At 52.5% G+C, this 24,777-nt stretch overlaps 1 protein-coding gene across 3 annotated transcripts in view; it reads right to left on the bottom strand.

Moving 5' to 3' along the window:
• The window catches only part of ACTN1 (actinin, alpha 1), an 89,080-nt gene that overhangs the window by 38,203 nt on the left and 26,100 nt on the right, over positions 1 to 24,777 (bottom strand). For all 3 annotated transcript variants that reach the window (XM_004681754.1, XM_004681755.1, XM_004681753.2), the window contains exon 2: positions 719 to 833. In XM_004681754.1, the coding sequence (XP_004681811.1) occupies positions 719 to 833 (115 nt within the window). The remainder of the gene's footprint in view (positions 1 to 718; positions 834 to 24,777) is intronic.

Here is a 24,777-nt window from a genome sequence, read left to right as displayed (position 1 = left end):
CAGGCTGTTAGCAGAGTTTGGGGCAGCTGAGTGGACCCCGGGAGATACCTGGGTGGAGATGTCTAGGGAGGGTCAGTATTTGGAGATGCCTGAGGGGAAAGGCTGCTCTGGGATTAACTCTGCCACTCACTGGCATCAAGGTGGAAGCAGAGGCAGAGCTGGACCACCCAATATAAGCCAAGGCTGGCGTCTCGGGGACCGGAACCTTTAAGGGATGGTGGAGGAAAGGCATTTTCATAAGAAAGCAGAGCTGTGTGGCCAGGGGGAGTTGTTCCTCCAGATATGTGGCCATTCAAATACAAACTGGGGATCAGATAATGTGGGGATCCGGGGACTGGACCATGCGGATACCCGCAGACCAGTATCCAAAGCGTGGAGGTGATCAGCCAGGCTGCATGCTTGACCTTCAGACTCCCTCAGTGTAGAAATGAGGATGCTGAGGCAGGGAGGCGGTGGACTCTCCAAGGACACATAGGCGACCAGAGGCAGTGCCAACACTGAGACCTAGTTTCCTAGTCTGAATTCACACATCTCCTCCAAACTTCTTTCAAGAGAGCTGAAGTTCGCCGTGGCCAGTGCGGAGCAGACGCAGAAGGCTAAGGGCAGCGTTCCCAGCGTGGCAGGACCCAGCAATAGAGCCTCAGCTTGAGCCAGGTGGCTCTTCCCATTGGCACACTTTTGCCCTGGCACTCCCAACACCAGTGGTCAGTCCACTCACCTGAGATGACCTCCAGCAGCAACATGAGCTTCAGGCCATCCCGGAAGTCCTCCTCGATGTTCTCGATCTGTGTCCCCGCCTTCCGAAGGTGGGAGTTGCACCATGCCGTGAAAGTCTGGGCAAAGGAAAGAAAAGCAGTCAGGCTCCCCGCAAGCCATCCGGTCAGTGAGGGGCAGGGTCAGGTCTCCAGAGCCCCCCGCCTCGTGCCATCTTCTTGGTGCAACATGTGGATGGGCACCAGTTGGATGGACAAGCCAGCAACCTCCCTTTTTTTTTTTTTTAATATATATGTAATAGTTTATTTTTACATCATTCTGTGCATTTTTCCATCTCATTTGCAATCCCCTTGGGTTTCCCATCACCAGATCACCCATGTGCCATCACCATAGTCCAGTGCATTTCCCTCCCCCCACTGTTGTTGATCCCGTTCCCCACTCCACCCCCACAAAATGTCTCTGGTATATGGCTGTTCATCATTATCATTATTTTCTTGCCTGTTCCGTTATACTCCTGCTATGAGTGAAACCATCCGGTATTTTTCTTTTTCTTTCTGGCTTATCTCACTAAGCATGATCTTTTCCAGCTCCATCCATGTTGCTGCAAATGACATGTGTTTCTTTTTTTGGTTGCTGAGTAATATTCCATTGTGTATATGTACCACATCTTTTTAATTCAGTCATCCATTTTTGGGCATTTGGGCTGCTTCCATGTCTTTCCAATTGTGAATAAACCAGCACCCTCCTTTAACCACTCCCCTCCCCACCTTCTTTCAAAAGCTTCATTCTCACTCACATATAGAAATGCCAGCAATCTCCTCCTAGGTTACAAGGCTTGGCTTCAATCTTCACAGTTTTAAGGGGGAGAACCCCAGAAGTAATATATTAAACCTCATTAATACCTTAGGGTAAATTAGCTTACTATTACATCCAGTTAGCAGCTGGCTGAAGAAAAGGATTAATCAACTTTGTTGGGGATATACTTCAGAGGCACAGTGTCACGATAAGGAGAAAAAAAGGTAAGTACTCCCATGTCTGTGTGTGTTTGGGGTGGTGGATGGAAGCACCTTGAGCTGCAAAACTTGAGGAAAAGTTCTAGAAAGTGAATGTCAGGGCTATATTAAAGACCATCGGTATTGGAATTTTCATGCCTGTGTGGAAAAAGCAGCAGCACTGACGTTTCTGTATTAAGCTGACGATAAGGCAAGACACTAACCAAGCTTTCCCAGCCTCCAGAACCACCTGATGGCTCAAGCAAAGGCCAGGTGGGGAAACAAAACGTGGCTTCAGTTTCACATGCTCCTCTGGCCTTTGGCAAGGGCCCCCCCACAACCCTCGTTTCATGGGCCACAAAGACAAACACTCCTACTTCACATCCAACCCTATCCTTGGCAACAACAGGCTTTCACCGTCAAGCACGCATAACCACGTGGGGTTAGGTGAGAACCACTGTTACTTTTGTCCATGTTGATGAAGTCTGAATAAGAACTGAACTGCAGGCCCTCCCTGGTGGTGCAGGGGTTAGTCTCAGCCCTATGAAGCTATTGCCAGTCACTGCAGCATCAATTGAATCCCCAACCAGGGAGGTGACCCACATGGCGCAGCAGACATCTCCTTTCTTGCTCACTGCTCCCTTCACTAGTTTCAGTGGATCTGTCTGTCCTGCTCCCCACTCCGTCTCTGGTGAATCCTCTCACTGCCCCCGCACTAAAAAACAAATCTTTAAAAAAAAAGCAACAGGAAGCTGTGTTTTTGTTGCATCACTTGAGTTGTTGACTGTCAGTGTAGAGAACAACAATTTCACAAGTGTTAAAGTCTGTATTTCGAGGATGGAGGATTAATGTGATAGAGGGATGGTCAAAAGTCTGGTGTTCAAAAGTCTGTCTGAGGATGGGTTTTAAATGTCTTAGTTGGGGTAAGATATCACCTCCTCCAGGAAGCCCACTTGTCTGTGTTGGGGGTACAGAGCCCAGAGCCCACCATGTCCTGCATCCACTCCATCACTGCCCACATACCACTGCACCATCCTTAGCTGGCTGTTTGCCAGCTCAACACCCCAAGATGAAGAGCTTACTCATTGCTCACTCTAGAGTCCCAGGAAAGAATCAGGGACGCAGCAGTGAGCAGCAAAATCCCTGACACTTGAGTGGATATCAAACAAGACCACTGGGCAAAGGACTGAGTAAGGAGTGGATGAGGCTGGGAGGGTCCTGGAAGAGCCAACTGCACGTGTGGGCCATGCTGAAGGGGTTGGGGCAGAGGCCAAGGTGCTCCCAGAGACCTCTGGAGGCAGAAGACAGCTCAGAGGCAAGGAGAGGCCCCAGGCCCCAGGTGCCTTCCTCCAGGGTGGCATTGCAGGCCTGGCTGGAGATGAATGGGTGCTTGGCTTTTGTTTTCACTGTTATAGTGTTTTTTGTTGTCAAGAATATTAAAGAATGTGTAACTCTAAAATAAAATAATAACCAAGTCATGTTGTGTCACTAGCTGTCACCTGTCCACATATGCACGTCCACTGGTATCATCACACCATTAAGTCCACACTGGGGGGTGGGGGTTCAGTCACCATCATCTAGTAATTCCACAGTGCCTTGCTTTCTTCACCTTGCAGGCCTACACCCCACTCTGCCTGTGATTTTCTACTGACTCAAGGGGAGCTGGGTTGCCTCAGCAACCTCCAGGGACAGTTTCAGGTCCAAGGTGCCCAGGGTCCCCCTGGGATCACCAGCAGCACCCCCACAGCAGGTGCTGTGAAACCTCACTACTTGCTGGGAGGAAGGAAGATGACACTGCTTAAGTAAAAGATACCGCTTTTGTGTAAGAGGAAAAATACTGTTGAAAGACGCCAGGTCCATTTCCTGAGTATCCAGCTCAGTGGTCTGAGGGCCAAGCACACCTGTGTTTGCTCAGGTCTCCGTACAAAATCCTGCCTCTGAGGCCTTGGGGACTGAGCTTTGCTGAAACCCCCAGACCTCTACCCCGTGCATTGACAGGTAACAGCCTCACAGGGGCCTCTGAGCACCTCCCACAGAGCAAAAGGCCCCCACAAAGCAGCCGAGCCCGCCTGTCACACAGCTCGGGCCTAAGCAGGAAGTGGTAAGGATGGCGCAGTGCTTGAGGACTGGCGCCTGGAGTTGCACCAGGCCTGGGCTCAATTCTTAGGGGTGCTAGTACCCAGCTGCATGACCTTCAGAGTAACCTCCCTAAACCTCGGTTCCCTTAGCAGTGAAGTGGGGAGGCTGAAAGCACTTGATAAAAGTCAGGGTGATAAACTAACAAATATTCATAAAGTACCTGCCATTTACAAAGTGCACGATTCAGGGCGAGGAGGAGGAGGAGGAAAGCCAGCAACTCTGAAACCTCCCCACAGACAGGCTTCAGGGCCGCCTTCCTCTGGGCCCGCATCCCCGTCCCCAAGTGACCAAGCTCTGCTTGCATCCCACTGCTGAAAATGCTTTGCTGCATCTCCAAAGTGAGTCTCGGGTGTCTAAGAACTTTTTTTTTGATCTGTCACGGGAGGGGCTGCAGTCACCGAGGCGATGCAGAAGGCTGCACTTTGGTAAGAGTCCTCTGGCTCTCCCCGGTATGTCGGCAGTGGGGGGAGCAGAGTCAGCAACTCAGGACTCAGCCCACACTGCCTGTCTCCCCAACAGTGTGGGGCCTTGGTCTCAAAACTTGAGCTCCCACATGGGACAGCGGCGGGCGGCTTCAGGGCTCAACAAGGAGAAAAAGTCAAGAGCCACAAGTCCTGGCCCTGTGTTTCCTTGATTGTGTGATGACGAGCACAAAATACACCATATTTCATCTTCATGCAGCGCTGGTAGGTGCTCTTGTCTCCATTTTGCAGATGTGAAAACTGAGGCTCAGAGAAACATTTGAGGTTAAGTTACATTTCAAGTGCACCTGAGTTGGGAGCACATGTTCTTCAAAGCCTTTCGTCTTCTCAACACATTTTGTTTTTAAGATTTATTTATTTATTCATACAGAACTGGGGTACAGGCTAGAGATGCGGAGGGTGAGAGCATTCACCAGAGACGGAGTGGGGAGCAGAACAGGAAGATGGACGAAGTACACTGCTGAGGGGAGCAGCGGGCGGGTCAGGAGAGGTCTGCCACACCATGTGGTCACCTCCGGGGCAGGCGGGAATCGAACTCATGCGGAAGTGGCTTAAGCTTCTTAGTGCAGCGCTTTAACCCGCTGCGCTACCAGGGAGGGCCCCTTCTCAACACATTTTACAGGCAATGTATGAACGTGAGCAAAGGTTCTAGCTGGAGTCCCTGGAGTGGTGGGCAGTGCTGCCCAGCCCGCTGGTGGCTCTGTCTCATTCAACTACAGGGCAAGGCGCCGCTTTAATGTCTCAGTGCCAGCCCTAGTCCCCTTCCCTACGACCTTCCTTTTATTCCAGAACCTCATCCCTGAGTCTGTGCATTGGCTGACAGACTAAGGAGCGAGGCAGAGCCAACAGGCCTGTAGTGAACCTGCTCTTTTTCCAGAAATAGGCTCAGGGATGCAGAGCTGTATCAGGAAACGTGCTGAGGACAACATGCCAGAGGGGCCTGTAGAGCGGCAGGTGCTGGGTGCCTTCTGGGCTACAGGTCTCCACAATTCACCACCCCCAGGCTGCCTGCACAGCCTCTGATGGCCCAGGACCCAGGGAGAGGCTGGCAGAGAACCGGGCCCCCTGGTCAACTTCGCACTGACCTTGAAACCTTGACTTACCATGTTGACTTCAAAGGTGAATTTAAGAAGTAAAGGGATGACTGCTCAGCTGTTCACTACTGGTCGGGGCTGCAAACAGCCTGGCCTGGCCCAGGGGTGAGGGGGCGGAGGGCAGAACAGACAGGACTTGAATCTGAGGCCAGGTCCACAGAGACGACAGAGAAAAAGCCCTTCGTCTGTCTTCGCTAGTGATTTTGCAGGGGAGCCTCTCAAGTCTTTCCACCTGTGTTTCAAAAGTTTCACGTTCATACGTTTCCTTTTAAATGTGTTGAGAAGACGAAAGGCTTTGGGGAACATATGCTCCCTGTTCTCCAACTCAGATGCACCAGAAATGTAACTTAGCCACAAAGGCTTCTCTGAGCCTCAGTGTTCACATCTGCAAAATGGAGACAAGAGCGCCTCCCAGCGCTGAGATGGATGAAGCACAGTGTGTTTTGTGCTCGTCATCACACGATCAGGGAAACGCAAGTGAAAACCACTAGGAGACATGACCATACCAAAAAGTCCAGAACCAACAAGTGTTGGCGAGAATGTGAGGAAAAAGGAGCCTTCAGACACCGGTGCTGTGAATATAGACTGGTCCAGACCTTTGGAAAGCATTTTGGAGATTTCTCAAAATATTAAAAATAGATTTACCATTCGATCCAGCAACTCCTCGCATCATCATCTAGCCAAACAACACAGCAGCACTCCCTGAAAGGGCTCTATGCACGCTGGTGTTCACTGCAGCCCAACTTACAAGAGCCAAGTTGGAGCAGCAAACCCCATGCCAAGGACAGGCGAGCATGCAGATACGGTGTGCACACGGAATACTGCTCCACTGCAGGAAACTTTTAAAAATGCGAAATCCTGCCATTTGCAACAACATGGATAGAACTGGAGAGCATTATACTAAACAAAATGAGTCAGGCGGAGCAAGACAAATGCCAAATGATTTCACTCTTATGTTGAATATAAAGAAACAAAGCAAAGGAACAGACAAACCAAACCAAAACAAACCCTTGGAATCTGACTACAGAAGTGAGGTAACCAGGGGGGAAGAAAGGCGGGGGGCCGGGAGGGGGGAGAGGGTGGAAGGGGTCCAGTGGGCTATGGTGGAGGACACGGTGCTTGGCGGGGAGCGTGGTGTGCTGGCATGCACCTGAGGAGATATGAACCTATCCCCCAAAACACAGAGTCGTAAGCCAACATCCCTTCAATGGAAAGAAAAAAAAAAAAAAAGGCAGATATAGTGTGTATTTCTCCACAACAAAAAACCAGAAAAGCTAAAAAAAAAAAAAAAAAAAAGGCAGATATAGTGTGTATTTCTCCACAACAAAAAACCAGAAAAGCTATTAATGTATTAATGTCACTTTGCATTAATATCATTTGAAATATAGCAAGTATACAAGACACAGTCACTACCACACCATTACTGTCTTAATGTGAAAGTCTAAAAGAATTTCTAAATAATCACACACCGCTGGGATCTGGGGAACAGGGTGGTAACCCCATGAGCACGAGTCCGGGGTGGACTTTTCGAGTCGAGCTGCACTCACAGTCCTGACCCCGATGGGAGGAACATGGGGTAAAACTGAGACACTGAAGCTCAGGAAGGTCACAGGGCTCCCTTGTGTCACCCCATGGAGCAGGCATCCGAGGACAGCAACATGCACCCCGGGTCCAGACCCTGCAGCCAAGAGGTAGCCTTGTGCGAGAGACTCAGTGGGGTCTGCCTCGAGGTGCTCATCATAAAATGGCGGGATAATAACAGTAGTGTGGGTCGGCGGAGGACTCGACATGACAATTCATTAGAACACTGAGAGTCTGAACGGTGACTACTCAGTAATTACCTATTATGGCTGTTACCACAATAGTGAAAATTATAATTATAAGCTCAGGCTGTTCAACACTTTCTAACCGAGGCTACTCGGACCAGAGGGGATGACACACACCACAGCTGGCTTCGGATGCCCAGTTCCACCTCCTCTCCCCTGGGGTGGTGTGGATTTCAGATGCAGGCATGGGTGGCCCTGGAAGACAACAGCTCAGCAGTCGAAGCTCAGCTTCTAAGCGGCCAGGCTAAACAAGTCCCGCGGAGGACACTGAAAATGGGTCACTGTGAAGTGAAACCACCAACCAGGTGGAATGTGGGAGACGGGGCACCGGTCTGAGTGGACGGGACACGGGTGGAGTGGAGCTGTGCAGGACAGACGGCCTCTCGGGCAGCACAGGAGGCAGGCGATGGCCAGGACAGCCCACAGGCTGAGAGGCAGTTTCTGCACGGAAGTGCTACTGGTATTTTGAGTTGGTTACTTGTTAGGAGTCAGGGCCATGTCCTATGCATTACAGGATGTGTAACAACATCCCTACAACCTACCCTCTAAATGCCACCCAGCAACCCCACCTCAAGCTGGGAGAGCCAAAAATCTCCCCCAGTTGAGAACTTCAACAATCACACATGTATTTACTTTTTTTTTTTTTAAGATTTATTTATGCATACAAGAACTGGGGTACCAGTCAGAGATGTGGGGATCAGAGGATTCACCAGAGACAGAGTGGGAAGCACAACAGGCAGATCTACGAAATACACTGCTGAGGGGAGCAGTGGGTGAGACAGGAGAGGTCTGCCACGCCATGTGGGTCTCCTCCCTGGCTGGGGATCGAACTGGTGCTGTATTGGCTGCAGAGTTTCGTGGAGCTGTGCTTGAACCTGTTGCGCCAGCAGGGAGGCCCCCACACTTGCATTTATAATATAATAGCAGCCACTCCTCAGTGAGCACTTACTATGTGCTAGGACCGCTCTGAGCGCTTCGCCCCCTCAGCTCATCTCACCTTCACCATAACACTGTTGTCCTACTTCACAGAGGAGAAAGCTGAGGCAGAAAGAGATTTAGTGAGTGAGCAAAAAGGGCAAGTGTCAGACAAACAGGTCAAGTCAGCCCTTCCCTCCCTGGAGGCTTATGCTTTTCTCTCAGAACAGGTTCTCTCAGGCTATCCTTTTGTTTTCCATCCAGGCGAGAGCAACATGGGGACTGAAGCTGGAGCCAGCTTCAGCATCAGAGCAGGGGTAGTGAGGCCCGGATAAGCCTGTCCCAGGTCTGTGTGGACAGATGTCCAAAGAAGTCTGGACGTCTGGACTTCAGGCGAATGTCCTAATTTATTATTATGATTATGACAGTTTATTTTTACATCATTTTGTGCCTTTTCCCATCTCAGTTGTAATCCCCGTGGGCTTCCCATCACTAATTCACCCATGTGCTATCACCATAGCCCAGTACCCCCACCCCCCATTTTTGATCCCATTCCCCACTCCACCCCCATAAAATGTCTCTGGTATATAGTTGTTCATTATGACTTTTTCCCCCCTGGTCCTTTATGCTCCTGTGATGAGTGAAACCATAGCAGTATGGTATGTGATATTTTTCCTTTTCTTTCTGGCTTATTTCACTGAGCAGATCCCTTCCAGCTCCATCCATGCTACTGCAAAAAGCATGAGTTTATCTTTTTTATTGCTGAGTAATATTCCATTGTATATATGTACCACATCTTTTTAATCCAATCATCAACTTTTGGGTAGCGAATGCCCTAGGTTTTTTTAAATTTTATTTTATAGTAGTTTATTTTTACATATTTTTGTGCATTTTTCCATCTCAGTTGCAATCCCCTTGTGTTCCCATCACCAAATCACCCGTGTGCCATCACCATAGTCCAGTGCATTTCCCTGCCCCCACTGTTTTTAATCCCATTCCCCACTCCACCCCCACAAAATGTCTCTGGTATATGGCTGTTCATCATTCTCATTATTTTCTCGCCTGTTCCGTTATATTCCTGCTATGAGAGAAACCATCCAATATTTTTCCTTCTCTTTCTGGCTTATCTCACTAAGCATGATCTTTTCCAGCTCCATCCATGTTGCTGCAAAAGACATGTGCTTCCTTTTTCTTGGTTGCTGAGTAATAATACATTGTGTATATGTACCACATCTTTTTAATCCAGTCAACCATTTTTGGGGAATGCCCTAATTTTTTAAAGGTTGGTGTGAGCTGAGAATAAGACAGCCTGCAAGTCCCCAAAAAGAGTCAGCAGGCTAAAGAGGCATTAAAACCTAGGGCAGGGTGGGGGTGGGGGTCCCTGGTTCCATGACAGGAAAACATGAAATTTTTGTAGGTTTCCTCACAGAGTTACACACACACAGTGCCCCAGTGGGCACAGGACTCAGCACATGGCTGTACCCAGCAGTCAGCTCTCCTAACAGCAACTACCATACAATCTGGCCGCAAAAGCTGGGAGCCCTTTCTACAAGGGGAGGTAGTAGAGGCACCCCTCACTTGGGCTTGCTCAAGGACAATACCTGTCGCATGGGGCTTTGATTAGACATGCCCCACACACCTGTGCATGCACACTGCTATGCTTTATGGATGCAAACATCGCAAAAGTCAGTTCTACTAATTGCCATTGTCAGCAGCACATCTGGTGGGGGGCTGACTTGGGACAAGCTAGGTGGAAAACAACTGGCTGATGGAAACTAAAGCAGGCGTAAACCCTTAGCCTGATGGCAGGGCAGTCCTGGGGACACAGCTCAAAATAAAGCAAGAGGCATGATCGCGAAACCATCATTGGCAGCATCCTTCGAGCGAAAATAAATAAATAAATAAATAAGAGTCACAAATTACATTAATAAAATCTTGGTAAAATAAATGTGGCTTGCCCACTTATGGAACATTACATGGCCAAAATAATGGGTTCTGAAACCATATATTATTACAGAAAAGATGTCACTAACAGGAAAACATGTCACTAACAGGAAAACTGGATGCCAGTTACTTCTGCTACAGGTTTAAATAAAACTAGGAGCGACCATACAAATATTTCTTAAAAATAATTGAAACAGGGCCCTCCTTGGTAGAGCAGCAGGTTAAAGCACAGCACTCAGAAGCTAAAGCCACTTCAGCATGAGTTCGATCCCCGCCCGCCTTGGAGGTGACCACATGGCGTGGCAGATCTCTCCTGACCCGCCCGCTGCTCCCCTCAGCAGTGTACTTCGTCGATCTGCCTGTTCTGCTCCCCACTCTGTCTCTGGTGAAGCCTCTCACTGCCCCTGCACCTCTGGCCTTACCTCAGTTCTGTATGCACAAATAAATAAATCATAAAAAAAAAAACCTGAAACAAAACATCCAGATGCAAACAGTGCCTGTGCTCCAGCAATGCTGGTGACTTCTCCTGCTTCCCTTGTGGTTGTTAACTCCCTCCCTGTGCTTTCTCCCCATGGCATCTCCTTGATATTTACTGGCCCCAGGGCCCAGTGCAGCAGTCTCCACTGGCAAAGGTGCTTCCGCTATCGGTCATGCACAGAGTAAACAAGATAACCCACCTGCAGCCGAAGGAGAGGGCCACCAGGTCCTGGCCTCATGGCCTCAGGTGCTGGCCGCACCTCTCTCAGGCACATCCTTCCCCTGGCCCCGGGAGGGGGCACTCCAGCCCAGCCAGGGCTCAGCCCAGGGGAGTTACTGTTTAGAGCACAAGGTCAGGAAACCTGGGCTCTGCCCGGGGTGACCCCTGTAAGTCACCTCAATGCTTCCAGCTGTATAATCCCAAACACACTCTCTAGCCCTGTAGGCCAGAGTCCAGCAACTTCCTCATCCAAATGCACCTAGTTAAGACACAGCCAAAGAGGGCTCCCAGGGACAGACTCTGGCCCTGTGTAGGGTCAGTGCCGACAGGTGGGCTCTGCTCCATCAAAGAGGGCAGAGGACTCCATAGAGGCCTTCGTCTCCACGGCCTGGGTCAGAGTTTCCAGCTCTGGATGCCAGCTCCCAGCCCTCATAACAGACACCTGTTACTAGTTTAGTGGAGGGGCCATGAAAGCTTTCACTGGGCTCTGTCTGGAAGGCACACAGAGAGATAGGACATTTGCTTTTCCCAGAATACCCTTTTGTTTCTTTAGGATTTCTGTGCCAAGTGCCGTCATTATCTATTTTTTTTTAAATGCTATAGAAATATAAGAAAAGTCTACCTGTAAGTGTGGGCATTTATTGGTTAAGTCATTCCTCTGGGGTGAAAAGGGAACTTCCATTTCTCTGGGATCCTTTTTTTTTGTGGGGGGGGTGTCGGGGGGAATCAGTGCTCATGTACTATCAAGAGAAAAACAAATGCTTCCAAAATAAAACAAGAAAAAGAAAAAAATCACCCATCTATTTAAAAAGAATTAGTAAGAGAATCAAAAACCATACTACCTAAAGCAAGGGTTCTGGAAACCTTTATCAGTGTAATAGTATTTTTGAAAAGTCACAGTGAGAGGCCAGAATGAGGATGCACAGCAATCACGCGCACACACACCCACCCCAATAATTATAAGCAAACTGTCGACTGTGAGGGGAGGTGAAAGATGGGGAGCCCTCCTCTCCAGCCACTTGGTCCCAGGAAGACCCCAGCCAAGGGTCTAGGCCAGAGAAGCTAGCTTCTCCTCATTCAAGGAGACCTACTACCAAGACTCGTCTAGACTCATCAAGTCAAAATTCAGCTCACCTGCACCCCCAGCCCCCCAGTGCATCCAGGCACGCACCAGCCACAGCTGCCAGCACAGCCAGCAACTGCCTCTGTCGGCCGTGGCGTGGGAGCTGAGCGTCAGGCCAGGGGCCCTGAGAGGCAGAGTCTGCAGGGTGGAGGTCAGCACTTGCTGTGCAGGGAGCTGGCACTCTCTGTCCTTCAGGCCACCTGGCAGTCCCTCTGAACCCCCCACTTCTACACACACACACACACACACATACACACACACACACACACAGAGCCAGTCTGGGTCCAGGGCGTGGGCCCTGAGTCTCTCTGATCCCCCACTTCTATACACACACGTGCACACACACACACACAGCCAGTCTGGGGCCAGGGCGTGGGCCTGGGTGGTTTAACTAAGCAAAGTGCTGCCCAGAAGTGATCTCAGATGCCCGGTGTTCTGGTAACGTAAATAAGAGTATCTGGTTAACTTATCGAAGGCTGCCTGCCAGCCTTTCAAAGCAAACTGTCAGCTGGTTCACTCACAGATGAAAAGCAGAGTCCTCAAGCACATCTCCACCCAGATCTATTGACTTTCCACCCACCTGGGAGTGGTTGCTGAAAAAGTAGAACCACCAGGCTGCTTCCTCTGCTCTGAAAGGGCACCTGTTAAAACACCCATCCTCCCAGGAATGCGGCGACCCCGACTCAGCGTGTGGGTGGTCAGGGCCAAGGGGGCTGGACACCGGGGGCCAGAGCTGGTCTTCAGAGACACCAGCTGTGTCTCTCTGGGCAGGAGTCTTGATCTCAGCCTCGGGATGTCCCTCTGGTAAACAGGGGTAACAAGCCCTACAAATGCACAGACCAAATTAGAGAGAGCATGTGTCCTTCCAGGCAGCTAGGGCTGGTGCTTCTTAAAAACGTCAAGGTGACCAGCTTCTGTCCTCACTGTCTGTGTGACCTTAATGAGCCAGGTGGGCCTCCATCGCCACACCCGAAGGATGAGGGAAATGGAAACAAAACCTCCAGCTGGATGCCCAGAACAGGGCAGGAGCCCAGTAAACCCCAGTCCTAACGCCTCACTTCCCATTCTTTCTATTTGATCGGGTTAATCATTCACAGAGCGCTGCACGGTGGGAAGAGGTCCTGTTATTTTTTTCCTACAGTGAGGAAATGCTGAGACCAGCCTCCCAGTCAGGATGAGAGGGGGTAGCCTGGCTGCCTGTGTGCCCTGGTGTATGCCTACCTGCTAGCCCAGAGGCCACCAAGGTTCATCTGGAATGCTGCGTGACCTCATGAGCATGCTTGGGTTGGTGGGGCCTCCCCGGGCCCCCGTTCGAGCCCAGACCCTCAGCCGGGACTCCTTGGCCTGGGGTGCTCGGCACCTTCCTGCTGGCGGGGCCCTGCGGTCACTGTGGGCTCCTAAGAGAATTCAGAGCCGTTTTAAAAGTCAGAGCTGGCTTCTTAGCTCCTACCCAAAGAGGCCGCCACCCCAGGCTCCCTTCTCCAGGACCAAAGTCTACGGACAGGTGCATCCAAAGCCAGGCCCTGCTAACATGGCCTTTGTGATCGAGGCTCTCAGGCCTGGGTCTCCACATCAGTAACACAAAGACAGGCGTCCACTACGTGCAGTGGAGGGAGGACTGTGGAGTGAGCTCAAAGGGCACACCCAGCGCCAGACACAAAGTCTCACTGGCTATTAAAAAAGCAAAAATCCATCTTAAGAGACAGAAAGTAGAGCAGTGCGAGCGCTTAAGGCTGGTGGTTAAGGGGTGCTGGGTTTTTTTGAGGTGATGAAAACATTCTAAAATTGACTGCAATGAGGGTTGCACATAGCTATGGATAAACTAAAAACCAGCAAATTGTAAACTTTAAATCAGTGAATTCTTGGAATGTGAGTTGCATCTCAGTAAAGCTGTTATTTAAAAACACACACACATGTCCCAAGACCCCACTAAACCTATTATCATGGTGCTGTTTTGTCTCTTCCCAATGGGCCCAGTAGCTAGAAACCAGCCTTCCGGGCAGGCCTGGGACCTTTGCCCTTTGGAGGTCAGAGGTACTGAGCTACTCAGCTACTGAACAGGGGCTAGTCACTAAGTTGAGTCAAGGACTTCAGGGCGCGAGGGTCTGGTCTCATCTTTGGCCAGTGCCCTTGAGCCAGCCTAGAACTGTGACTTAAAGTCAGTGCTCAACAAGCAAAGCTCCAATTAGCTCCCTTCCTCTCCAGGGCCCTTTTCTGCTGAGTGTGTTTTGCTGACCAGGAACTCAGAAGCCACTGACCTAGTTGATGCCTCTCCAGGAAGTGGTCACCTACATAGCAGGTCATGTCCCAGGGCATGCGCTTCACCAGAATAGGTCAGTGGGCATCTCCCTGGCACATACCACAGCAGGGTGACAGTCCCCCCACCAGGCCAGTATGAGAACAGCCTTCTAACTGCTGGCCCCAAATTTGGTCCCCACAGCTTGGATGCGATTCCAGCCCCCACAGACCTGACTGCACACCAGCTTCCATGGATCACAACTCCCAGGAGTGGCCCACACATTCCTTCCCCAAAGAAGGAACATGACACAAAAGTGAGGTCATTTGATTTTTCTGGCATAGGTGCTGAGAAAGGCCCCACAGTGGACGGGAATTTGGCTCAGGCTGTATTCAGATAACAGGGGCCTCTGTGACCTGACTGGCTTGAGCCTGGCTGGACTCCCCCATGGAGATGAAGTGCTGACCCTCAATTGTATGGTCTGAGGCCTCGGCGGCCTTGTCTGTGGGACGGGATCAAACCAAGCCCTCCTGTGGCTGCGGGATGAATTAAATAGCGCGAGGCTTAAAGGCAGTGCTCAACAAGCAAAGCTCCAATCAGTTCCCTTCCTCTCCAGGGCCCTTTTCTGCTGAGTGTGTTTTGCTGACCAGGAACCAGAAGGCCACCTAGACTCCAAGCCCCAAGGAGGAGTCTTCTCCAGAAGTCAGACCACATACTACAATTTGCAAGAATGAAAGAGATACGACTTGAGTAAAGAAGATTCTTCCATCTCTTCTCTGGGCCCCCGAAACACCTTTGGGACTGCGGCTTCCATTCTGGCCGTTCCCACAGTCCACCCCAAGCCTCTTGAGGTGTCTCCTTGGGCACAGGCCACAATTCTGACCTCCAAGGGGGCCAGGTGCTACCGCTGGTCTGGAGAACACACCGAGGACCAGGCACGTAGCAGCTAAGAGGGAGGGTTTGGGCGCAGCACGCCTGGACTCATCCAGGTCTGCCTCTTACTAGCTCTGGGCAAGTTTTGATCTTCCTGGGCCTTGGTTTCCTCATTTGTTAAAACAGGGATGATACGTTTCTCACTGGGCTCTTCAGGGGTTCAGTGAGCAAATACAAGCAAGAAGCAGAACAAGCAGTTAATAGTGTCCACAGGACAAGGAAGAGAAGAGGTGCTCACTGGGCGAGGGGCAGGGAGGCAATCAGGGACCGAGGCTGGCCCGTGCGTACTGAGTGGTCATCTGGCACCACCCAGGGGTAATGGGGATCGTCTCAGTGCCCAGTTTGTTCCCCAGTCAGGGCCACATGCTCCAGCAGGCGCTGCGCCCCAGCCCTGGACTTGTGGACCCCATCAGGCACAGTTCAACAGGATCTCAGCACCTGTCTGGCCCAGACCCTACGCCCCACCCCCACCCCCATCAAGGGACTACCACGCAGTAGCTATATGACCTCATACCACATACAGATAGAAACGGGACTTCTCCAGGGCAAGCTCAAAGCTCCAGGGCACCCAGAGCCCTCAGGATGCTAGAGACACCCCACCGTGCCCCCCCACCCCCCCACACACGCAGCAGGTGGGAACACAGCAGATGAGGAAGCATCACAGCAGTGATTTGACCTGGGGCGGGACTCCTATTCGCGCACCGACACAGTTCTCTGTGACCACGGCGTGCCCCAGCTAGGACAACCTCCCAGGAGGTTCTGGTTCCAGGAGAGCTGAAGGGGGCGGGGAGGCGTGGCACTGTAGACCTCCTTCTCAGGTGCTATTAAGACGATCTCTCCCTTTATGCCAAACAGACTGGTAAACAATTAGGAAGGAGATTACACCAAGTGCGTGGAGAGACGGGGGGAAGCAGTGGGTGGAGGGGAGGGGTCTGAGCTGGTGGACATGGCTCTTCCGGAGAATACACAGCACTGCACTGTGCGTCCACCCCGGAACCCCAAAAGCCCCTGCCTGGGAAGCCCTCTCCCAAAGAAATCCCCACTGCTCGCCACCCTGGGATTGTGTGGTTGGCGGGGGGGGGGGTGGTCCTGGAGACGATCCACACCCACGGTGGGGTGACCGTGGAGTGACACCTGATGGACTTGTGACATGTGCCTGGAACTGTGACGACAGTGGGCCTAGTGAAGTCAGTTCTCTTTACCCGAGAAAATAGTTTCTTCTCCCAAAATATAAAGATCTGTGCATGAAAACGCAGCACAGAAACCCCAAAGCCTCTATGCAGGAGTCACAAGCCACCTGTGGGCCATAGATGCGCCAGCCCTGCCCTCAGCCTGTGCACAACAATGCGGGCCGCTGGCCAGGCGTTGCCCAACACCCCTGCATGGCCAGCCGGTTCGAGAGACAGGGAGGGCAGGGAGCAGCAGGGAGCAAGAGGCTGAGGAAGAGGACTGTGTGTGGACCGCTCACGTTTCCCTAAGGATGAGAGAGGTGCGACTGCAGGCAGGTCTGGCTGGAAGGGGGTATGTTCCTAGCAATCCTGGAAGCCCCAAGACCCATGCCGGGGTGAAACCTCAGAAACAGAGCAGTGCGAGGCGCTACAGCGGGCAGGGACGGCCCCGAGGGCACCAGAGCCTCCCTCAAACCTTGTTTGTGAGGGGTCACCTAGGGCAAAGTCGACCTCACGGAGCCCTGAGAACAGAAGCCTAGAGGAGCTCGAGGAGGCTGGCCACTGTCATCACCATCATCATCAGGAAGGCACACGCTGTCCCGGTAGGTCCCAGCAACAATCCTGACATACAGGAGGAAGCTGAGGCCGGGAGGAGTTTCGAAGCAACCTCTGAGCCACGAGGCTAGTGAGATTTGAACCAGATCTACAGGACATCAGCACCGGAGCCCTTTCCTCTACCCTGGGACTGAGCCTTTTCCAGGTAAGGTTTCCACCTTTGCTCAGACTGGGGAATAATGAGGACTCGGCCAGCACCACCTGCCAACCGTCCAGCTCTGCCCAACATCCAGCACCTCAGCACCCACCCAGTCAGCGTGGAGCTCAGAGGGACCCACACAGCTGTCACCAGGCCGGGCCTGCAACTGGATTGGAGCTGGGGGAGCTAAAGAGCAGCCCAGGACACTGGACTGAGCATCAACTCCTGCTCGCACATCCAGCCACGAGAGACGGTCTTGGACTTTCTGGCTCCCTGGGGTTGCAGGATTAAGTTGGGCAAGTTTTCTTCTGAGTCTTGGTTTGGGGGACGTGGAAAGAGGGTTTGAACTCCTGTCTCTTTTGGCTGTCCAAACACAAAGCCCATTGAGGGAGGCCATGAGTCACGAAAGGGGTAGCCAAGTCAGGGGGTGTCTATGCCCCAGTGTGGGCAACCAACTTGTTCAGGCCTGCGCCGGCCTGATGTCAGCCACCCCCATCACGGCAGGCCCGCGCAGTCTCCTGAGGATTCATGCAGGCTCCAGGCCCGCCCTGGCAGGGAGCTGCAGCCAGACCCGTTCACTCACTCATTCATTCAGTAATCTCCTACTGAGCACCGACTACGTCACATGATGGGCAAAAAAAGGAAGTCCCTAAATTAAGGAGTCTTTAGTCCAAGGAGAGACAAATGTTCAAAGACACATCCTAATGAATGCATATTTGCAAACTGAGACAAATGGATATTGGAAATGTTCTGGAAGACTAAGACAAGGTGCTACCCTGATCCTAGGCATGTGGGCGTTTAACTAGCACTCCTGTCACAGGGCAGGGAGAGGGGCACCCAGAACCCCCAAACATGCCTCCTCAGGTCCCCTGCTGCCTCTCTATCCTGCTTCCTTCCTTCCCCAGTCTCCTCCCCAGCTTCTTCTCCCCCCTGCTCAGCCTCACCCCGCTTGGGGTAGGCCAGGGAACCTGGAACATCCCCTTTTCCTGGAGACCACCCTATTACACTCAGAACAAATCTGTGAATTCTTAAAGCTGAGGAACTTTAGATGGGAAGACTGTAAATGTGAAGGGGGCCCACATGATTTAGCACCCAAGCCAGGATATCTGAAATAAAAGGGGGCGCTATTAATAATTACATCAGGACAACAGGTGCAGACTTAGCCGGTACCTCCTCATGTATGTGGGGCTGGGGCTGTCAGGAGGGTGGTGCCCCCAAAGCAGAGACAGCTAATAACACAGGCCAGGGGAGAAGGACGCAAGGGGCGGCTCCCACCACGGAGGGGGCCAGGGGCCGGTGGGAGGGGGTGCAGCCACTAGAGGCCACAGGATGGCTGCTCCTGAGAATGAGGAAGCCTCCCAAGAGGTGCAGTTTGGTTTCAGCTGGGGGATGGGGGGGGTCAGGTGTTAGTTTGCACATAATTACACCTGCATCTTGGAAAGAGACTGCTAATTGCAGCGGAAAGAGCAAAGTGGTGGCTGAGAACAGCAGAGACTAGTTAGGAGACTAGTTAGGAGACCATCTGAGGAGCACGCAGGAGGTGGGAGGGTGGTATCAGGGAAGGAGGGAGGTTGCCCAGGGCTTGAACATGAGCCAGCAGAAGGGGTGAAGGTGCCATCTATTGAGACCGGGCACCCCTGGCCTCAAGCTCTCCTGCCTGTCCAGACAGCAACAGCCTGACAGTGTAAAGGTCAGAGCAGAAGGACTTCAGTGCGGGACACCCTCCCAGCCCACCCCACAAGTGTGTATGAACAGTCGATCCTCCCAACTTCCCTACGTGCTATCACTAAGCCCTTCTGCAGATGAGAACACTGATGCGGAGAGCTCAAGGTCACATCAAACAATACAGAGGCGATTGACACGGGGACAGAGTCCATTCTTCTAAGCCCAGGTTGGTTCAGCCTGGACCTCCTCACTCCCGACAGGCCAGAGGCAGAGGTCAGAGCATGTTCAGAGCATGGCTCCCCTGCTCTCTGTGCCCAGTAGCCTGCCGCAGCACAGTCTGATCACCTCCCGGGGTGAAGCCCTACACCAGCAGCTCTTGAGCCCCCATCCCACCCCCATAATCCTGCTGTACAGTCAGGGCAAGCAACCTGAACTTGGCTAGGACTGCTCTAATGGAGGGTGTCTGCCTCCACCCAACCCAAGCCTCTCCATCAAAACATGGAGAAAGTCAAGCCTGCAGTCATCACTGAGACCCCCTGGAGGGGGGGATGGTGTCAAGAGCATTTCTTTAATGGATCAGGCCAACCCCAAAACCCAGACACAGGAGAGTCAGGGGGCCCCTAGGCCCAGTATGTGGCTGGCTGACCTGGCAATCCCTTCCCACACCTCACATGCTCTGCTTACCCCCTCAGGAGAGGGGAGCCCAACCTGCCTGTGCCTCCAGAAGGCCTCCCAGACCTGACCATAAAGGGGAGGTGAAAGGGACTTCCAGGACACCACCGGGGGCTCTGGGAGCTGGCCCAGCCTCGTCTGCCTGGCCCATGCTGTCCCCCTGACTCCTTACGAAGCACCCGCTGGTCCCCCGTCCTCAGGAAGAAGCCCAAGGCTTGGCACACTCACCTGGTTTCCAGAAGGCACAGCTAGGAAGGTGCCTTGGCAAGGCCAGGCCTCAGCCCCCCTCCCCAACACCACCCTTCCGGGGGTCTCTGCTAGCTTCCTGCACCAGCAGGCAGCAGCGGGGTGCCAGCCCCCACCCCCTTACGCCACCACACATCCTTGTCATGTACCTTGTCAGGCTTAGCCCTTCGGTGGTTCATTTTCTCCCCATCCCCCACTTTCTGCATGATTTAGTGGAATGTTTGTGGGCACAATGGATGCACAGTACTGGGGGAATCTGAGTTCTAATTCTGATTCACCTAGGGGGAGCTGAGGGTCTCGGCTCCTAAAGTCACCTGTAAAATCTGCTTACTATAGACAGCCATGCCTTCCCGCACTGGCCTCATTGGGCTCTTAGGAAGAACAAAACAATACAGCCAGCAAAAAAGCGATCTGTTCCTGGGCAGGTCAAATTTTAAGACATGTTGAAAACACAGATCCGCCCTGACAGCTGGTTCAGGGGCCCTGGGGCGGGGCCTGGGAATAAGTATTTTAGCAGGTAATAAGTACTCTGGGCGGACCCTATAATCAGACAAGTTTGGACAACTTGGGGCTCAAGAAATGCGCAGCAAGTTTTTATCCCCTCACCTGTGTAGAAAAGGAAAAGGGGGTTTACTGAAAATACTCCTTGGCTATGCGCACACATGCAGAGTAACAATACCTGTTCCCACTTTGCTTCTCAGGAGCAGAACGCCAGCCAGGGTGGTTTGCCTCACTCACCTCCTTTTGTCCCTGCTGGACAGAGTTTACTGTACAGATGCAGAAACTGTCACTCAGGATAAGGACCTGTTCAAGAGCACAGCTGTATGATGGCAGAGCTCCCTCTCACCCACAAAACTGCCAACTCCAAAGTCAGACCCTTCCCAACACCCCTCAGCCTCTGCAAGGGGGACCGTCCAGCAGGGAGGGAAGGAGAGGACAGCCCCAGGCCAGAATCACTCTCCCATGCCCTCCCAGAAGCCTGGACGTGACCCAGGCACTGGTGGCCCCCGTCGCCCTGTCCGGCCAAGAAAGGGACATCCGCAGCATGGACACAGAAGCCTCTGTACGCTGTCCCCAAATATGAGAGAGGACAGGAGTTCTGGAGCCTGAAAATCTAGAAAGGTAGGTAGGACTTCCCCTCACCCCCCAAGAAACAGAAATAACACCCCAGAGTGTGGAAGAGTTGTCATCCAGAATGCCTGGTCCTGGAGACAGGGGATCTCCAAGAGGGTCTGTTGAGAACAGAAAACATGTTGCATCTGGAACAAAGCCCGGGGTCGCCTGGACCCCTTCTTCCCACCAACACCTAATCCCTGCTTAGCAGCAGTCAGCCCACAGCAGAGATCAGGCGCTCCTGTCTCTGTGGAAAGGAAGCAATTTCCATCCTGACTGGCCTGCGCCCAGACTTTGAGAAGCAGAGGGAAAGCACCCCGACAGCCCCAAACCCTGGCCTTTCTGCACGCGTCCTTGCCCAGCCCAGTGGCCGGGACTCCTCCACCACCAGGAGGAAGGCGCAGTGGTGGCGACTTCTGACAACACATGACACTTATTTACTACACACTTTGTGCTGATGACTTACTCTTCATAAGGAGCTTAAGAGGTAGATTTTGGTGCCCATTGAAAAGGTAGAGAAACTGAGGCTTGGAAAGGTTAAGTTACGCAGGTAGCCAAAAAAACAGGAGCTCAAGCAGAACTAGTTCTCTAACACCAAATCCCAAATGCTGTTTGCTCTCACTGGGCTTCTGCTAAGTACAGAGTCCACAGACCAGTCGCCGCCAGAATCAGAGATGCCTCTGCTCCGAGCCTCTCGGCAACTGACAAGTAACCACCCGCCTCGCCTACCAAGGAGGTACAGGCTGAGCACCCAAGAGGGAGGCAGGGACGAAGCAGCTCTATGTCTCAGGGAACACAGAGAAGGCTGAAGCAGGGGCTCAAGCAGAGACTGTGCTCGTGGTCACAGCCGCGTGGAGCTCAACAGCCACAGGTGGAAACACTCCAAATGCCGGCAGCCGTGAGAGGATAAGCACAGTCTGGAGTGCACAGGTGGAGTATTACTTGGTCCTACAAAGGAGGGGACTTGGCCCATGCACAGCATGGACACGCTTGAGGACTTTCTGCTACGTGAAATGAGCCAGACACAAGAGGACAAGTTCTTGCTCGATTCGCCTTTAATGTGTCTCCAGGGTTGGGGTGAGGCGGGGATGAGGAGTTACTGTGTGGTGGGTGCAGTTTCAGCAGGGCCAGGGGACAGTGCCCTGGAGGTGGGTGGAGCTAAGCGGTGTACAGCAGGTGCTGAACGCCACGAGTGGCCCATTAAAACGGTGAAAATGGTAAAATTTTGTTATGTGTATTGAACACAAAAGCAATAAATGTGTATATGTAAGTTAGACATTACAATTTTATGGGTGGGTGGGCGTAGAAAAAAATCACCATGTTACCTCTGAGGATTTTAACCAGAAGTGTGTCACACTTTCACAATAAAACAAAGAGACAATGAAGAGTTACAAGCCAAGAATGTTTCCACCTTGAACTCCCCATGCTCAGAATGGGGGTGAAGGGCAATGCTATTCCCCCCCACTCCTTGCTAGCAGCACCAGCCCAGATTCCATAAGGATGAGAAACCCCACCCCACCCCCAAAAGCAGCCAGGCAGACTTGGGGTGGGGGCCAGCACCAGCCTTCCTGCTACCCACTTCATGAAAACCAAGAGAGGGCTGTGTCCCCTGGGGCCAGAAGTGAGGGAGGGTGGGGCCCCTCCCTGCTCTGACTCCAGGGTGATGAGGACTTTGGTTTCCCTAGAAGGAAGTGAGCCAGTCTGCCCTCATTCCCTTTCTAGGAAGGCACCAGGGCATGACGTGGTCCCATCCCAACATGCCCAGCCTTTTCCCAGATGACTCTAGAGAAACCAGCTCACTGTCCTCCGTTGACGGGCAGGGCAGCAGGAGAGAAGAGGGAGCCAGCAGAAGACCCAGAACAAGCGGGGCCTTCCCTCTGTCCGCCTTCAGCTCCCAACATGAACACGCCAGGAGGGATGCCGACTCAGGCCCTAGTTCCCATGTCCCCACTCACTAGCTGTGTGGCCTTGCCTCAGTTTCCTCACCTGTAATTCAAAGGGGAACATTTGTTATCCAAGCCACCTTTGAGCTTCAGGAGACTTGTGTATGCCTGGTCTCCCTCCCTGAAGCAATTCTTCTAACCCCAGCAGCCTGGAGGCCACACCACCCAGCCTGTCATTCATTTCGTCTCTAACTCTAAGCCTGACACTAGTACAGCAAGCGGAGGTGAGCCAGCCCAGCCTTCGAGGCACTCAGAGGCCTCTTGAGCATTGCCACCAAGTTTCAAAACCCATCCACTGTTCCCAAGCAGCCTTGAGCATGCAGAACCTGGAGAGTAACACAAAGGCAGAAGGGGAAGTCACATGGGGTCATGAAAAGAGCATGGAGCCAGACTGAGAATTAGGGGAGTGTGGTGTGAATCCCAAGCCTGCCACTGACTTGCTGTGTGGCCACGGACCAGTTTCTTCAGCCCGCTGGGCCTCAGTCTCTCTCTCTGTCAAGAGGAGCCTGTACCTGGTCTTTGACAGGCTGGGCAGCCCTGGGTCTCAAGCGCCTCCTCCCAGGAGGCAGGGGGGCGAGGGGGCCAGCTGCTGGAGCCAGGGCCTGCGGACTTCAGACAAGCCAAGCCGACAGCCAGCCAGCTCTGGGAGTTTGAGGCACCAGGGCTAAAGCTCCAGCCTGGCAAAGCCCCGCTGCTAGAGGCTGTTTGAAAGCAAGTCTGCTTTAACTTCAGGGACAAAATGAATGTTGCGGATTTCTGAAAGTCAAAACCATTTAGCTTGCGGTGGGTTCTGAGGACCTTAAGGAAGGGGAGTCCTTCCCCCGGTGTCACACCTAGAAGGGGAAGCGGGTGGTACCCCTCCTGCATGGTCTCTGCCGGATTCGAACCATAAACACAGCCCTTTTTTGAAGGGAAGGGCTTAACACAAACCAGATGCGGTGGGGACTTTCCCCACCCCCTGGAGGCCCTAAAATTAAACGTTCAGTGTCTCCTCTGCCAAAACTCACTTGAAGGCCGAGCCTTAAAGAGCCAGCACCTCCGGTTCTCACCCTCACACACTCTCAATCACATCCCTGCTTACACAAAATGTCAAAGTTGCAGATGGCAAGTGAGGACGGGGGCTGCCCCCCAGGAGTGCCTGGCACTCACACAGGCCTGGGACAAGCCCAATAGGGGAGACCACGGAGAGGTGAACACTGCTCTGCTCCTCCTCCACCAGCCCGAAAGGACAAAGGGCAGCCTTCGGGGGCTGGCTCCTGGGGCCCCCAGATCTGCCCACCTGGGAATGAGGGGGCAGGGCAAGCAGAAAAAAGCAGCGCCGCCCTCAGGCAACCCAGCATGTGGGAGCCAGAACACAGGCTCCCTCCCGGGGACCCGCTGGAGATCCTGGGAGACTGGACTCCGGGACTTGAGTTTCCAGTCTCTAGAAAATATGGTGGGTAACAGGTTTCTAACTGAACCCTGATCTCATTCCAGGCTCTGATGATCTGCACAGACCCCAACTGAAGAGAAGCACTCTTGCTGGACTTTGCAGGTTTCCCTGCTGCTAGGCAGCCGCTCCCCTGTCCTGAAAGCTCTCCTGGTCCTCAACATCTTTCCAGTCCTGGCTGAGGAACCAACCATCCACCACCAGCCCTCACACCTCTCCACGCACCCACCCACGTCAGGCCCACCTTTAGCCCTCAGTGCTGACTGTCTGGCCCAGCAGAGGCACATTGTCTCGGCACATTCTTTGCCTGTAAGTGGGACCATGTCCACAAAGGCCCACTAAGCACTCAGCACACACTGAGCATGCTCAGAACAGACGGTTCCATTCAAGAGCTGGCAATTCTCAAGAAGAGGGACAGGCACAGCAAAAGACTATTTGGAGAGGGATAGTGTTTCAGACAGACAATCCCTGGCTTGCTATGAAAGTTAAATACTCTGAAGTAATTGATTCAAATTTAACACAGCCATTTTCACGTTAGTATGCTGCCTTTCCATTGACACTGGTTTCGCAGTTGTAACTATTCATACTGTACGTGCTACAAAGTGTTCCACTGTCAACAGTCTACTGTACTGCACATTTTTTCCTGTACGATCTTCCTAAGTATCGTTTTCACGACTGAAAATGCTCATGA

Source organism: Condylura cristata, unplaced genomic scaffold (assembly GCF_000260355.1).
Source record: "Condylura cristata isolate star-nosed mole 26May11 unplaced genomic scaffold, ConCri1.0 scaffold00013, whole genome shotgun sequence".
In the NCBI taxonomy this organism is placed as follows: domain Eukaryota; kingdom Metazoa; phylum Chordata; class Mammalia; order Eulipotyphla; family Talpidae; genus Condylura; species Condylura cristata.
Note: the sequence above shows the minus strand (reverse complement) of the source record. Positions and strands in the feature narration are given on the sequence as shown.